Source organism: Peromyscus maniculatus, chromosome 6, assembly GCF_049852395.1.
Source record: "Peromyscus maniculatus bairdii isolate BWxNUB_F1_BW_parent chromosome 6, HU_Pman_BW_mat_3.1, whole genome shotgun sequence".
Taxonomy (NCBI): domain Eukaryota; kingdom Metazoa; phylum Chordata; class Mammalia; order Rodentia; family Cricetidae; genus Peromyscus; species Peromyscus maniculatus.
The window spans coordinates 83053877-83071340 of NC_134857.1; the positions used below are offsets into that span (position 1 = coordinate 83053877).

The following is a 17464-nucleotide window of genomic DNA, read 5'->3' on the forward strand; positions in this document are numbered from 1 at the left end:
CTGTGAAACCAAAAGTCTAGTCTTTGTGCTGTTAGCTTAGGGAGCCATGGAAGAGGCTGGATTTGTATTTTATAGCATTTGCTGTAACGGTAATGAGAAAGGTTGACGGGTAATGAATAACCTGGAGTTGAGGTGACCAGTTGGAGACTTGACTGCTCCTTGCCACCCCCATGAGGTTAGCTGCAACAAGCTGGGTGGAATGGTAGGAATAGAGAGGAGAAGGTAACATCTTCAATACTGATGACCACAGAGATATCAGAGATGAGAATTCACCGCTGGGTTCTGGCTTTTCCACTGGTACAAAAGATGGTATCATTCATTGAATTAATGAATAGAGGAGAAAGAGCCAACTAGAGAGAAAAGAAACAATATAGTAGATTTTTAAATTTTTTTTGTTTTATTTATGCATATATGAAAAAGAAAGATGTGGATGTGCACACAGTTAACCACGGAAGCCAGAAAAGACAGATTCCCCTGGAACTACAGTCACAGGCAGTTGTGCACCAACCACCTAACATGGGTGCTGGGAGCCAGACTCAGGTCCTCTACTTTTAACCATGGGTCATTCTTCAGCCCCTAGTTCAGTGTTTTTAACATTGTGGTTTTGAAAATCTGGTGTGTGGCTTAAGAGATATGTTAGAGTATCGATGGCATGTAATCTTTGAGTTATAGACATGGATTTGACTCAGGAGATTTTGAAGAAGAGAAAAATGTGAATAGTAGTCTAAGCAACAGCACCATTTAAGGCTGGGCCAAGGAGAGCAGCCCGAAGGACCCTGGGAGGAGGAGGCAGACACCAGGGAAGTGCTGTGAGGAGACCGGCTCACTGTTGACCGACTCCGCCTGTCAGGCGCTGTGGATCCAAAGATGAATGAGACGAGGTCCCCACCAACAAGGAACCTACTGTCTAATGGAGATGTAAACACTAGAGTTGACACAGTGCACAGTGGGGGTATGGACAGAGTTTGCACGGTGCTCCGAGAACTCAGGGAAGGCATGTAGAAGACACCAGATGAAGGGTAACCGGGGAAAGACTGAGTGTGGATGATGGCACTTCAGCGATGCCTTCCACACTGGGAGGTAATTATGTAGTTTGAGTCAAGTACAAGAAAAAAGAGTTCACAAAAGATGAACGGCGAATGACTATTAAACACATAAAAAGCAAGGGCAATCAGAAGCAATCTTAAATTAACAGCAGCTTTAAATGACAAGACACCATTGTTTAACGTGTGAAATTGGCCAAGTTTTTTTTTCCTCCTATTAAAAACACAATATGGGCAAGAATGATGTGAAATGAAGGTTTCTTTTTTTAATTGTTACAATAGTCTTAGAGATTAGTACAGTCGTGTAGCCCAGAATGTTAAATGAACTCATGCCCTTTAGTCTAGAAACTCTACTTCTCAGAATGTATCCTAAAGAAAGGGAATTTTTTTAGCATGTGCAGAGCTGGGAAGATGGCTCCGTTGATCAACTGCCTTCTCACAAGCCCAGACCCGAGTTTAATCCTTGGTACCCTATAAAAATCCAGGGGTGTGGAACTGTCTATAATCCCCGTGCTGGGAAGGCAGAGGCAGACGATCCCCAGGGCTCACTAGTCAGCCTGTTGTAATTGGTGAACTCCAGGGTCCGTTAGAGACCCAGTCTCAAAAGATAAGATCGACAGCTCCTATGGCACACACACACAAAGGAAAGAATGGGGGTAAATGCAGCTAGAAAACTTAGCAGTGCAGTGGGTTCATTACAAATAATATACATTAATAACCAAATACCGGTCTCTTAACATGCCACAGTAGGATATTGTTTAAATTATGATCCTTTCATAGGATATGTTTTATTGCCACTAGGAATCATAATTTCAAGAAGTTTCTTCATGTTAAATGTAAAAGCACACAGATTAATATAAAAATGATCTGAGTATGTGGGCCTTTTTATACACAAGAATCATCAAAAGTATTAGTTATGATCTTAGTGGAGGACAGATGTTTCTTGTTTTTGTTTTATTAGTATCTATTTTCCAAATTTCAATGACTATGTATTCCCTTGTGAATAAGGAAAGCCAACACATGTTTTATAATTTGTTTTTCACGCAAGAAGCTGTCTCTGAATGGAAAGAAGGGCTGTTGGCAGGGCTGGAGGAGGACAACAGGGAGGACGGCAGAGCTGGAGGAGGACAACAGGGAGGACGGCAGAGCTGGAGGATGGCAGGGAGGACGGCAGAGCTGGAGGATGGCAGGGAGGACAGCAGAGCTGGAGGAGGACAGCAGGGCTGGAGGAGGACAACAGGGAGGACAGCAGAACTGGAGGATGGCAGGGAGGACGGCAGAGCTGGAGGATGGCAGGGAGGACAGCAGAGCTGGAGGAGGACAGCAGGGCTGGAGGAGGACAGCAGGGCTGGAGGAGGATGACAGGGAGGACGGCAGGGCTGGAGGAGGACAGTAGGGCTGGAGGAGGATGACAGGGAGGACAGCAGGGCTGGAGGAGGACAGCAGGGAACAGGCTGCTTTTGAAAACATTGGATGTGCTGTCACTTGGCCAGTGGAAATGTTAATAGAGAGAAAGAGGTTGAATGTATAGGAAGAAAAGAGGGTGACTGGCAGGCAGGCTTCCTGAGAGATGAGAGGGAGGGAGACCCAGAGCCAGTGAAGGGGCTGACTTTCTACAAAGAAGGGCACCTCATTAGCTCTGAGGAGAGGAAGAGAAGTTGCCGAGGAATACTCGTGCCTCCTGTGTGCTCACTACCTTACACAGTGCCTGACACAGACGGGAGGCAGCGTCCCGGAGTCCAGGCGAAGGGAGGAACACCAGCAGTGCTGCCGATTGACTGCTTTTCTCTGGAATGCCAGGGAGCTGCTGTCCTCAGCAGTGCTCCTTGCTTTCACCAGAGTGCATTATCGTTCTTCTGAGACTGCATCCTCCCTGCCAAACTTCCAGAGGGAGGAGGCTCTAGATTACTGCTCCACATCCGCCAGTCCACTCCAGTGGCTGATCCGAGGTCTGCAGAACCATTAACTATGCAGGGAGACATGGGAGTGGTTACCGGCTCGTGTAACTTGTGTGGGTATCAGAGGGTGCTAAAGATCTGTGTACCCTGGGGATGCACATGGGCTGAGAACGCACCTCTACGAGGGAGGACTCCAAATGGAAGCTTTTGGCACTGGGAAACTAATTATGGTCACAGATGGTCCCCCACCCCCCTACCCAGTCTTCCCCCACCCTTGTCTGTGAAAGTTCTTCAAACTCATCATTCACAGATCTCTTAAGGATAGGAACCCACAGCTCAGCCAACACTGGAGGGAATGATCTTCTAACTCCCAAGACTTGGTTTTCCTAGGTATTGACTTTCCATAATTTGACTCCATACAGACATTTTAGTCTCTTAATAGGTAATACATGCCTTGCATAGATTAAATGTATAAAATGCCTTTTAAACTGTAAATGACAATAGAGGTTTATTATTTGGAGAATATCTTATCTTTCTTTGCTGAAAGTAAGAAAGGGCCTCAAGCTTTGGAATGCCCAAAGTCCCCTATAACCAGCTTTGTGGAGCTATATTTTAGAGCTCTAAAGCAGACCACTGGTCTAAACAGGAAAAACGCGCCAAAAGGGGAGGACTGCATTTACCCTAACACTAAACTCTTGCTTTACAGTTGTCAGGTGGATATTACCCATGAGTGATGGTTTACATGTGAGCAGAAGCTGACATGGATGAACTTACAGGCCATCTTAGAAAATGGGAGAACTGGGTCAGGGGATGAGTCACACAATTAGTTTTTATTGCTGACTTTTTTTTTTTTCCAAAACAGAATTGCATTGACAACATCAAAACCATAATCAGTGTTAAGCTCCAGCTCATTGGAATTGTTGGTATTGGGATTGCGGGTCTCACGGTAAGAAAGCTCTAGAATGTAATCTTTTTTGTCTTCTAATAAGCATTAGAGAAATACATCTTATTTCTCTTTATAATGGAGATGGCAGTATCTTAAGTGAGAATTCTCAAAATGGGTAAAAACCTCCATTCACAGCACATCTCCTAAGAACAAAGCTAATTACATACATCAGTAGTAGCCCTGTAAAATGTGTTACAAATTCCAGTGTCCACCTAGTTATGACCTTGAGTATATCATTGCAATAACTTCCCATGTAAGCCTGCCAGTCATAACCTTGGTAAGTGATTTCAATTCACAGTAACATGATAGTCAGTTATAGCTAGTTAGTCTCTTATCTAGCTAACTAACAGTAAGTTAGTCTCTTATCTACACATTGAAGAGGTGGTGTAGGGTAAGCACTGGTGTCACACAAGCTGGGTTCACCTCCTGGCTCCATTGCTTCCTTACAAGCCCTGAGATTGAAGGAGAGTTTCTTAATTTCTCTAGGGTTCAATTTCTTTATTTTTAGAATGTGAATTTTTTTTTTGTTTTGTTTTTTTGTTTTTTTGTTTTTTCGAGACAGGGTTTCTCTGTGTAGCTTTGCGCCTTTCCTGGAACTCGCTTTGGAGACCAGGCTGGCCTCGAACTCACAGAGATCCGCCTGCCTCTGCCTCCCGAGTGCTGGGATTAAAGGCGTGCACCACCACCGCCCGGCAAGAATGTGAATTTTAAACATACCAGCCTTACAAGATTATTATGGTCAAAAGGGGTACTACCTATAACCTGTTGTCACAAATTAATCTACATAAAACCTGACTGTTTTGCATTTAATAAGTACCATCTTTCTATATATTTTGAATATAGGCAAATCCAGAATTCAGTCAAAGAGAATATCATAAGAAAAGGAATGAAGCACGCTGTATCCAGCATCTGTTGGTGGCTCGGTCCTTTAAAAGCATGTGTTTGTAGAGGAGGGACTGGGGATGTAGCCTTGCTGTAAAAGTGCTTTCCTAGCACACACAAAGCCCTACATTCCATCCCCAGGGCTGCATACACCTGTGGTCCTGCCACTTAGGAGATGAGGACATAAGGATCAGAAATTTAAGATCATCTCCTGCTACAAAGTGAGTTTGAGATATGCCTGGGCTAGCTACAAGAGACCTTGTTTTGTTTTGTTTTGAAATGTATATGGGAAGAATTGGTAGTCCTGGACAGGAGTAATAAGAGAGGCAAGGAGGGTCTTCAGGTCCACATGATTGAAGGTTTTGTGTACTCTTCTGAGAGGCTGGGCTTCGGGTGCCTTCCAGGCCAGAAGAACCTATGGTGCAGAATGGATGAGGAAGGATTGGAGAGAGAGGTAAGAGAGAAGAGTCAGAACTCAGTAAAGAGGTGGTTCCCATTGTCCAGAATTTAGACAATGGTAGCTAATAGTAAAACAGAATTTACTTACTTGTCTATGTGTAGATTAACTCATGGCCTACACAAAGGCAGGCTTACAAGGATGTTGAAGAAATCCATGAATTGGTAATTCTTAGGGGATACCCAAGCATTTTTTTCCCCTTCTCTGTATCTAGAACACAGGGTGGGACGGTTTCTAGAAATACTATGCTGAGGCCCTCCAAACCTGGGGATAGCTCACAGGCCCTCCCCACATGCTGTGGGGCTAACCTCATTGCAACTCTGCAGCTCCCCAGTGATGGTCCTGAAGAAGTGTCTTAGGGTTACTATTGCTGTGACAAAACACCATGACCAAAGCAACTTGGGGAAGAAAGGGTTTATTTGGCTCACACTTCCACATCACCTGATTCTTTCATGAAGGAGGTCAGGGCAGGAACTCAAACAGGGCAGGAACCTGGAGGCAGGAGCTGATGCAGAGGCCATGGAGGGGAGCTGCTTACTGGTTTGCTTCTCACGGCTTGCTCAGCTGCTTTCTTGTTGTTGTTGTTTTTTTTTTTTTTTTTTTTTTTGGTTTTTCGAGACAGGGTTTCTCTGTGTAGCTTTGCGCCTTTCCTGGAACTCACTTGGTAGCCCAAGCTGGCCTTGAACTCACAGAGATCCGCCTGGCTCTGCCTCCCGAGTGCTGGGATTAAAGGCGTGAGCCACCACCGTCTGGTGCTCAGCTGCTTTCTTATAGAACCCATGACCACCAGCCCAGGGGTAGCACTACCCACAATGGACTGGGCACTCACCCATCAATCACTAATTAAGAAATGCCCTTCAAGATCTTACTGAGGCATTTTTCTCAGCTGAGGTTCCCTTCTTTCAGATATCTCTAGCTTGTGTCAAGCTGACATAAACTAGCCAACACAAGCAGTTTGAAAACATTCCACCTAACAGAGGTATTGAGTAGTCCTAATGATTAGGCAGTCTCAACAGAAGCAGACAGCCCTGATTCATGACTTCCATAAGCAGAGTAAAGGAATCTCTCAGAGGGCATCCCTCATATTATAACCAGGATGAGGTGGCAGTCACATCCAATCTTGTAGCCATGAAAAAGGGGGAAGTGCCCTTGCTTGTCTGTATTGAATCAGCACCCCAGGAGCTTCTTCCTGAGTTCTTCCTCCATAGGGAAGCACTGCACAGTATAATCACTTAACCAAATGCCCATTAGGTGTCTCCCCAGCCACACACTGGCACTGTGTCCTGCTAGCCACAGACCTAAAACCTTTGCTGGCTGAGCCCTTAGCTCTGTCTGCCTTTGCCCTCCTAGAACGACTCCTCACTCCTGCCTTGATGCATTGACCATTCACAGATCCTAGTCTCTCTTAGGATGGGGTTGAGGAGAGAACCAGAGTCATGGCACCAAATTTTAAAAATGAACATTACCAGTCATTTAGAGGCACACCCCTGGCTGTGGACTTGCAAGGGTAATGAGTGAGGACAAAAAGCACCTTTTGGTATTCTTCTCTTCATACCAGAGGGAAAATAGTTCTGTCCAGGTATTTGGCTTCTGGGAGAACTATCTGAGAGACAGAAGAAATCTGGAATATTATAGTTCACCTACTTCCATTTATGTTTTTGATAAAACTACTGAGTTATCATTTGCATAGAAATAGACCAAGAATGAAGAAAAGCCCCACTGTTTAAGAAGGCTTTACTACTGTAGGAACTAAAGCTTTTCTGACAGTTAGACCATAAGCAATTTACTTAAGAAATTAAGAATGTGTTTTTCTGAATGAATAAAATAAATCTGAGATTCCCCTGAAATATAACATTCAAAAACCAGAAATGTACCACTCTTTCGATAACTCTTAAGAACTATAAGCCAGAAACAGAGCCCTTTCTTCAAATAGACTGGTCTGTTAAGAAAGATAACAGCAATTCAGCAAGGTTGACACAGAAGTCTTACAGCCATCCTTAAAGAACCTAGAAAAATGCCATTTACAGGCAGTGCCCTTGGCTGTGCTTATTTACTCACATGAGCTAGACACTGCCACAGTTTGCTGATCTTTATGTCAAACCCGCATGTGACGGTGAGTGTTTCTTTCTGTTGCAGATCTTTGGCATGATATTCAGCATGGTGCTTTGCTGTGCAATACGACACTCACGAGATGTGATCTGAAGATACTTCATCATGAAAATTGTCATCCAGAGTCTTCGTGCTAAATGTCCCAAGAGCTGTCTCAGCTCATTTTTAATATTCAGGATAGTAGAAGCTAAGATAATTGGATGTTAACTGTATATTTGCACATGTATGTATGTCTGACTCATTACTGATTTGCCCCTTGAATGAATGTCACATGTGGTCTGTGTGTTTCTGGTATATGCATTGCATATACTGGTATCTGTTTCCTGGGAATCCCTAGTCTTGTATGCAGGGAGAATAACCTATTGAAGTACCAGAAAAAAAAAAGTGATCAAGCTTTAAAAGATTTATAAAACCTGGCTATTCAGGAAATGTGATAATGGGTCCATGTCTCAGATTTCAGCCATGAAAGTTAGATACATAAAGAGAATGCAGGATTTTTAGTTAATGGAAGCAATAAGCTATGAGAATTGAGGGGTCACAGATCAATGTCAAGATTGACTGTGTGTGAGCTGAGTGTAAAGTTTTCTTATATATTCATCTTTTCCCCAGAATACAGTAAACCACAGTTTCAAAACTAAACACATCTGTAAAAGTAAATAGAGCATGGAAAATCTAATTTGAAAGCATCATGCTTTCTTAGTATTTAAAAGCAGGAACCCTCTCTCTGGAAAGAAAAGTTACATAGACAAGCGTGTGCCCCATAAAAGTGAGAAGGGAAAAAGTTGCTGTACAAAAGCATGTAGCTGTTGCTGTAGCCCTCTTTCCTGACTCTGCTTTGAACAGCTGGAAGCCTCACCTTTCCAAAAGCTTTTATCTCACACTCCTCAGAGCTTCTCCAGATGGAGTGACAGACAGCAAGAGCTCTGCATTGCCGGGGTGAGAGAACCCTCCCCGGCACAGCACCTTCAGAATACCTCAGAACTTGAGTTTACATAGCTTCCTACGTTTTTTGCATTTTTCTAATTTATCCATGTAGAGAATTCTTTATAGATTAAGAGTACAATTTTCATCCTTTAAAAATAAATAAACCCCCCATAACTCAGATATTATATTATTAGTACCATGGCCAAACCAAGATAAACACCTCCAAGATGTGTACACACAACAAAGGCAAGTTAGTGAATCAACAATATTTTTTATACATACAGCCACAGCACATGTATATCCTTTCTCAGCAAATCCCTGTGGAAATAAATGCTCAGGTTCTTTGGGGGCCTGAGTGGTTGATTAAGTGGAAAATCCAGCCACTCCTCAGCCTTTTGGCTGCAAGTGCAAGTAGGAAAACCCATAGTTGGGTCTGAACTGGCATGTTTGCCATGATTTAACAGCTCGTTAAAGGATATAACGGATGAATTTTTAGCATTGTATTTGGCCACACAAAAGTGAAGGTGTGAGGGATTTTGGGAACCCTGAGAGGAGCGTCTGTGCCTGCTAGGAACATACGACTTTGAGCATGTGTTAAAGTGCAGTGCTTCAAGACACTTCCACAGTGTTTTGCTGAAAACACACACTGCTGGGATGGTCTCACCCACAGAGCACCACCTACTTCTCTCTTTCAGCCATTCTTGCTACTGCTACTACTTTTAGAGAAAAAAAAAAATGTGAGAGAGTTAACAGCTTCACTGTGTGTGACTACTTTACTGAAGCAAAAGATTATTTTTTAAATAATATTAGATATTAGACCCCAGAAGTTGACAAATGCAACCTTTTAAGCAAACAAAGAGGTCAATCTTTCTTCTATTTTAGTTTATATGTCTGCCTGAAGACAGAAAACAGGCTGAAGTGTGTGCTCAGGTTACTCCAGCTTAGAATTATTTCCCGTTCAGAAGTGAGTGAACAACTTTAAAGAAAATCATAGTAACTATAAGCAGAAGAATAGAAATAATTTTTTACCATGAAGAAATAAGTCTAGAATTCTGTGTCATGTGTGATTAGTGTACCTCTTTGTGGGTTAAACTTTCCAAAGAATGTGCTGAGTAAAATTAGAGAATTCCATCTCTGAGTAAAGATGGATATATATCTTTATGTGAATAGATAAAGCTATATCTATAGAGATATATAATCCCTATGTCTTGAATCTATACATATCTTAAATACATATCTCTTGAGGATTTATACATATGTAATTTTAATACATGTGTACCTGTATGAAATTATGGAGATAAATGTTTGTATGTATACACATGCACATGTGTATACATTTTCAGTTATTTCTGTATACCTGAACTAATTTGAGATCAAACCCAAACATTTTAAGTTATTTCAAATTAAATTTTCTATGTATTTACTTGCTTGAGTTATCGTAAAATTTTAGTGTACCTTCTTATACACCTTCACATCACTTATTTAAATTAGCTACCCAATTTACCCAAACAAAACAGATTGGTAATCCTTCCAGCCTGTCATTGTGAGGTGGGCACAAAAGTAGCACCCCAGTGATTCTAATTGCAATGTGTTTCAACTAACACCAGTTCACCCAAATTGTTCCTCTTTACTCCAGAAGAAACATGGTTATCTGTGGCTTGGCCTGTCAAATTAATCCTGGGTCCAATATGGTCCTCCTGCAGCAATAGCCATCCTTTCTCTGTGAGGAGTCTAACAGATGTGGCTGGCTGAGAACAAGACTTATGGGGAGATGATAATAATCTCAATACTAATCCGTAAAGAACATAGCATTTTCTCCCTTCTGAAATAAGTTTACCAAATATTCAGTGAGTTGCTCTCTTCTCACTGGTGATGGTGGGTTCTGTGGCCTAGAGGCCAGCCACTAAGACTCCCCACAGCCCAGTTTTCATGGCCACAATGGCATGCTCTTGAACACCAAACTTATTTCCTGTCACCAAGAAAGAGCAATTTATCGCTCTTGAAGGTAGCACTGGCTTGAACTCATCTGAATCAAATTGGTATTTGTGTATATTTTAAGAGTGACAATTTTCTAGCCAGGCGGTGGTGGTGCACACCTTTAATCCCAGCACTCAGGAGGCAGAGCCAGGCAGATCTCTGAGTTTGAGGCCAGCCTGGTCTACAGAGCGAGATCCAGGACCCAAAGCTACCCAGAGAAACCCTGTCTTGAAAAAGCAAAAAAAAAAAAGAGTGGCAATTTTCTATTTTCTTTAAACATCCCCCATTTTTTTTTACTATAAAATGATTTTTTTTTGTATATAGATGCCTTTTAAAGGTAAAAACACTACAGCAATACAAAATGTTATTTGGTGTTCTTATAACCAACCAAGGGATTCACAGTTCAGATGCCGTCCACTGGAAACAGGGAAATCGTGACGAATATGAGTACCATGCCCTGTGTTTTACAAAGCCATGTCTATGCTGGCTTCAGAAAGTGTTGAGTTAATATGCCAGAAACCTTTTTGTATTTGGGAGTTTTATGTATATTTTATAATTTTTTTACTTCTATCAAATAGCAAAAAATTTAGTTAAAGAAATTTAAATTACACGCTGTTGTCAAATCTAGATGGTCTTTTAATTAAAAAAAAAAAAAAACAGCCAGATATTGGAGTCAAAGCTGAAAGATCAGAGAAGCAGAGCAAACCACCACCTCTTACCTCACCAACTCCATGAATCCTCTGACTGAAATCCTCTGAGTCCTCACCCAAAAGGGTCTCAGCTGAACTGCCTTAGTTCCTGTTTCCTCAAGTCTTATATACCTTCCTCTGCCCAGCCATGTCACTTTCTGGGATTAAAGGCGTTTATGCTTCTCAGTGCTGGGATTAAAATTGTGTGCCACCACTGCCTGGCTCTGTTTCCAGTGTAACCTTGAACTCACAGAGATCCAGACGGATCTCTGCCTCCCAAGTGATAAGCCACCACTGTCTGGCTTCTATGTCTATTCTAGTGGCTGGCTCTGTTCTCCAATCCCCAGGCAAGTTTGTTAGAGTACACAATATACCACTACAACACTCTAATTATTAAATAAGTCAATAACAAATATAAAATACTTTCCATACCTAGGAACTACTGAATATTAGCTACTATAATTGTGTTGATACTCTGACAAAGAAGTCTGTTATAAATCATTTTCTAAAAATCATGCAAAACTGAAAAATAATCCACATGATCCCAATTAGCTATATGAACATTTGTTGAACTCATTAATAACTTTTGATACATTTTCCAATTCTATTTCAATTCAAAAGCTATATAGTAGTCACAGCTGGCACTGTATATTTTTCTCTGGGCCTGCTCCTCCATATAATATGCATTCTAACTTTTTTATTTTTATTTTTTTTACTGTGTGAAGTTATCTGATGAATTTGATGGTCCCTTAGCAGAATATGGACATGACAAGCTGAGATTGGAAAAGCAGGCATGTATTGCTGTAAGTGCTATAATAATCATTGACCAAGAGTGGGCCCACTCAACCTTGGGAAGAGTTGTCCAGAGAAAAACTTCCTTGATGCTGACAGCTTTGACCTAAATCCTGACAAACACTTACACACTGGCCAAGGTTGAGATAAAAGAAAAAGTGTGCTTTTGTTTTCTGAGGAAAACACACAAGACTCTGAAATAATACATAAAAACATTCAAGGAGGGCTTGTCCCAAACTAACAAAATAAATAAATAGCCCTAGAAATTCATGTTTTATACAAATCTTATTTTTGTCCTAAGGTAATGAGGAAAGTTTTAAAGAGTGAGTTATGAAATAAAACTTTTAACAAACCAAGCTTCCAAGTATCAAGACTTTTAAAGATGACTACACTTCAGAATGAGGAGATTAGATGGCAAAGACCAGCCCTAAAGATTCTAACTGATGCGCTAGGCACCCACCCTGACACAAAGTACACAAGAGAAACTGGATGTGAGGGGGGGAGAGAGGAGCCTCGGCTAACACACAGGCTTCTAACTTGGCTGCCATAAGAGTGATACACAGGAGGCAAGCAGATGGTAACAGTGTGAGAGGAAATAACTACAGGGTACTCGGAGAAAGAATGAGGCTGGGCGCTCAGGAGACTAAGGTACTTTGCCACCAAGCCTAAAGACCCGAGTTCAATCCCAAGGTCCCACATGATGGAAGGAGAGAATAGACTCCCACAAGTTGTCCTCTGACCTCCACAAATACACCGTGGTACACGAGGGCATGTGCACACACACACACACACACACACACACACACACACACACATTTAAAAGAGGAAAAATAAACTGACTTTGGATGTATGACACTGAAGCTCAGAAAAGAACTCTAAAATTGCTATAAAGGAATATCTATATAAAAGTGATAGTGTCCAGCTTCAAATAAGATAAGCCACCGCTCACAATTAATTAAATCTCCAGGGAGAGGGGCTCGAGGTTCAGTGGTAAAAAGTGCTTGCTGCTCTTGCAGAAGACCTGGGTCTTAGTGTTCCTATCAAGTGATTCACAGCTACCTATAATTCAGTGAGCATCTGCTTGCTTATGTTTATGTGTGCACATGAACTCATGCAGGCACACAGAGAGAGAGAGAGAGAGAGAGAGAGAGAGAGAGAGAGAGAGAGAGAGAGAAAATAAATATTTTTAACCCTCAATGAGAAAGTGAAATTTATGAAATTAGAACACTTGCTCCTACGGAGGACTCAGGTTTGGTTCCCAGCATCAACACTATGGCTCACAACCATCACAACCAGAGGATCCAATGCTTTCTTCTGACCTCTATGGGTACCTGGCATATACATGGTGCACATACATACATAAAGGCAAAGAATTTATTCCCATAAAATAAATCTAAAAAAAATTTAATTAGAGAGCTCTATGCTAGTAAGTTAGAAATCCTTCAACAGTTGTTTATTCCCCACATATTCCTTAGCCTCAGACTCACAAATTCTCTCTGAGCTGCCCATGTTCCTTCAGTAGCTGACATCTGATATGTAACCCCACCTCCAGTTAAACAGAAAGGGGAAGCTATGGTTCCTTTAAGGGGGAAGCTAGCTTCAGGTAACTGAAGCAGGTACTTCCTTAGAATATCCAAGGACAAATTTCTTATATACTCTTCATTTAGCAGTGTCCAAGAAACCAACAGGACACATGAGATTACTATAGATCTAGACTTTCCTTCGAAATTTAGAATCTTCATACCTATAGCAGCATCAAGCAAAATTATCCCCAAAATACAGTCCAGATCTACATTACCAGCTAAAAAATATAACATAGATTTGAGTCATCTTTGAGAAGGAAGATTAAAAAAGAAAACGCATTTTTAAAAATAGGTGAAGCATTGTGGTCCACACCTGCAATCTCAGCACTTGGGAGGCAAAGGCAAGAGGACCATAGGCTTGAAGCCAGCTGGGCTACATAAAAGTTCAAGGCCAGCCTCAGCTGAGATTTAGTTAGTCTCAAAGAAAAATGAGAAAAGGTTGGTTTCACCCTCATTAGGACTAATTATCAATGTTGTAGCTCTATAGCATTATGAATACAGGTATGTGTCCTTCACTGGGCCCTCTAGAAGCCAAGGGGTCAAGATCTGTCTGTGTATTGGATCACTAGCTAGCCACTGTCACCTTACTGAAATGCTTCAAAGGAGAATAGGAGAAGCAACCAAGTTGTAGTTGACTGAGAGGAGAATGAGAAGGAAGGAAGCATGTGGCTACTATGATGGACTTTTTTTTTTTTTTTTTTTTGGTTTTTCGAGACAGGGTTTCTCTGTGTAGCTTTGCGCCTCTCCTGGAACTCACTTGGTAGCCCAGGCTGGCCTCGAACTCACAGAGATCCACCTGGCTCTGCCTCCCAAGTGCTGGGATTAAAGGTATGTGCCACCACCACCCAGCTATGGTGGACTTTTTTAAAGCCCTAGAATAAGAACTCATGGAGGAAGTAACTAGAACACTGCATAGGGCTGTGGACTTTTTCTTTCTTTCTTTCTTTCTTTTTTTTTTCTGGTGTGGGTGGGGGAAATCACAGATGCTTCCCACCAAGAAGGGTCAAGAAAGAGGAAAAGAAACACGAGAAACAGCAAGGGAAAATGCACACCTAAGAGATGGTATCAGGAATGTCTGAAACTAAAGCTGCTGCATCGAGTGCAAGGTGAGACAGGGCTTCTCTGTGTAGCTTTGGAGCCTGTCCTGGATCTCACTCTGTAGCCCAGGCTGGCCTCGAACTCACAGGGATCCACCTGGTTCTGCCTCCCGAGTGCTGGGATTAAAGGCTTGTACCACCACCACCTGGCTAAATGCAAGGCCTTTCAAGTGCAAGTGTCAAAAAGAGAAAGTGGGCCTTTCTTTAAGGGTGAGGCTCCAGATTATACTCAAATGTAATTAGGAGGTCTGTTTCTCCTCCTTGGGCTTTCTTATTCCCCTCTGGCTCGGCTCTTTCGTCTCAGGCTGTCTGTTTCTAAGAGACACCAAAGCTGGCCATCAGTAGCTCCAAGCTCCTGTTTGATCAAACCCCAAACCAGCACTCCTTTTCAAGGGGTGAAATCAAGTTCCAGGCATGAGTCCTACAGGGAGGGGTTGCAGTCAACTCCATGGCCAGCTCATCACTTGAATACCAGGCCCACCTCCATCAGTCCCACTCAACCCACTTGACCGAAAATTTGAGTCCTGAAAGCACCCAGGGGAGAAGCAGCATACAGCCACCAGAGGAGGGACATGTACACTGAGCAGCTGTGACAGTGGATAAAGGAGGGCTGAAGAAAAGAAACTGACACCAAATTGTCTTAAAAGACTGAAAAGAAATTAACTATAGCAGACAAGAAAGAAACAGCATTGAAAAATAGGCTAGAGGGGAAGTTACCTCAGTAAGAGAATTTTTGTGTTTAGCTCAGACTTGAGATTCTTGAATTTTCAGGACAATTTTGTTCTATAAAGGAGACTTTCTATTATTAGAATTTCCTATTACCAGGAAGTACCATGCTATGCTGTTAACTTGCAATCCATCCATTCTGGTACAGTCCACTTATTCTCAGTGACTTTGACCATTAAAGACTGCTGCAGCAGTGACCCCAAATCCTGAGTTATGAAAGAGCTCTTTATATTCCACTCAAATGAGAAAGATTTTTTTTTTCTTGGAGCATTGAGTTCCTCTGGTGAGAAGTGACTCATTTAAACTTTACAGGGGATTTAATGATTAGTCCCAAGGATGCTCCAGTGTTTGCCGGTCTCCCAAATTATAAGTAATGAATCATCTTCCCATTTCTTTTTTAAATAATTTATTTATTTTTATTTTATGTGCATTGGTGTTTTGCCTACATGTATGTCTGTGTGAGGGTGCCAGATCCCCTGGAACTGGATTTATAGACAGTTGTGAGTTGTCGCGTGGGTGCTAGAACTTGAATCCAAGTCCTCTGGAAGGACAGCCAGTACTCTAACCTCTGAACTATCTCTCCAGGCCCTCACCTTCCCATTTCTGAGCCTCTCTATCCATTCTCCTTGTGTTAAATCAAAAGGACACCAAGGGCCCTCAAAACAGAGTTACCAGACCCCTAAGCACATGGACCCAGCTAAGGTAAGTTGGTGGACACCTCAATCTCTGAGCTCCATCCTAAGGGTCTCTGTGCTTTGGACAGTTTAATAAAGTTCACAGTGTGCACACACCCACTCCAGGCTCTTATGCCAACTGTAGTGCTGGCTGGTTAGACCTATGTTCTGAGCTGGCCCCTCACCCCTGCAGACTCAGGAAATTTATTAAAGTAATTAAAAAATAAAATCTGTCAAAGCTCAGCTGTCTATAAGTAGCCTCTGTATACAACTGGTCCTTTCTGGGGTCCAAATCTTTTGACAAAAAATCACTTTCTATCAGGTCAATCCCAGTCCTCGGGGGAGACCTTGATCTGGAGGAGGTGGGAATGCGGGGGTGGGCTGGGGGGAAGGGGAGGGGGGCAGGAAGGGAGAGAACAAGGGAATCTGTGGCTATTATGTAGAACTGAATAGTATTGTAAAATAATTACAAAAAAAAAGTAAAAGAAAATCACTTTCAGGATGCTTGAGAATCATTTGTGGCTAATTCCAAATAGGTTTGAACTTTACACATTTTACGCATCCATCAAAGATCTATATTTGATAAACAATCTTAAGTGATTATGTGCTCATTATCAGTTGGCATGAGAACTCAAAGTCCCAGCTTAAGGTTTAGTCATACAAGTGTCAATTTTAGATATTAAGGTAAAAGTACTGTAGGTTTCTGACTCTTGTATGGAAGTGCAAAGTTATTCCCTCATCCTTGGCAAAGCATGAGTTTTGTACCCCTCTATCTGCACCATCTCCCCCTCCCTGGCCTTCCTGTCAGCATGCAGGCATTCACAAGACACCCAGCTGAGCCTCACTGGTGGCTGTGTGACACAGCCATTCTCCATAGCCCTACTGACAAATAGTTTCCTACTTCACAGTGACAATTAATGGATGAATAAAAGAGTCTTTTTAAGGTTGAGTCCACAGAACATCACTTAAAGTTCAACTCTTAAGAAGGAGCATCTAGCTGGGCGGTGGTGGCGCATGCCTTTATTCCCAGCACTCGGGAGGCAAAGCCAGGCGGATCTCTGTGAGTTCGAGGCCAGCCTGGTCTACAGAGCGAGATCCAGGAAAGGCGCAAAGCTACACAGAGAAACCCTGTCTCTGAAAAACCAAAAAAAAGGAGGAACATCTAAGGAAGGAAAAGAAAAATAGCCCCCTACTAAGCCTATTCACCCAAAGCAATGCCTACCTATGAATGAAAGCTACGGTTAAAACAACACGATCCACTCCATTGAATCTCTTTTAACCCTCTCTCCCCAACCCTAAAACTTGTGGTGGTTGTACTATTGTTTTATAATAGCCAAAGCCCCAAAGCACAAGTTGCTTGTGGTATAAATGCTGGAAAGTATCTCTTGTTACTTGAGGGACTATGAAGGATTTAGGCTCCCACATGTAAAATGATCGTGGCCTCTTTTCTAGGCTTTATAAGCTGACCTTCTGGGGTATACTTTTCATAGGTCAGCTGGCCCACCAGAGTAATTAAATTAAAGAGAATGGTGCCCACACTCTTGGCTGAGTTTTGGTGGAGTTCTACTCAGAGCACTTGAATGACCAGGATCAGGTTTTCTGTGCCAGATTCCACACCCCTGTGTCACCACTTGCACTCCAGCCCTGCCTTTAAAGGGACAACGTTC

At 42.3% G+C, this 17464-nt stretch overlaps 1 protein-coding gene across 1 annotated transcript in view; it reads left to right on the plus strand.

Annotated features, from left to right (window-relative positions):
- The window catches only part of Tspan2 (tetraspanin 2), a 42471-nt gene extending 32789 nt beyond the window's left edge, over nt 1-9682 (plus strand). The window contains exons 7-8 of the mRNA XM_006980779.4: nt 3804-3887; nt 7363-9682. Coding sequence (XP_006980841.2) covers nt 3804-3887; nt 7363-7428 — 150 coding nt within the window. The 3' untranslated portion in view covers nt 7429-9682. The remainder of the gene's footprint in view (nt 1-3803; nt 3888-7362) is intronic.
- The last annotated feature ends 7782 nt before the right edge of the window (nt 9683-17464 follow it).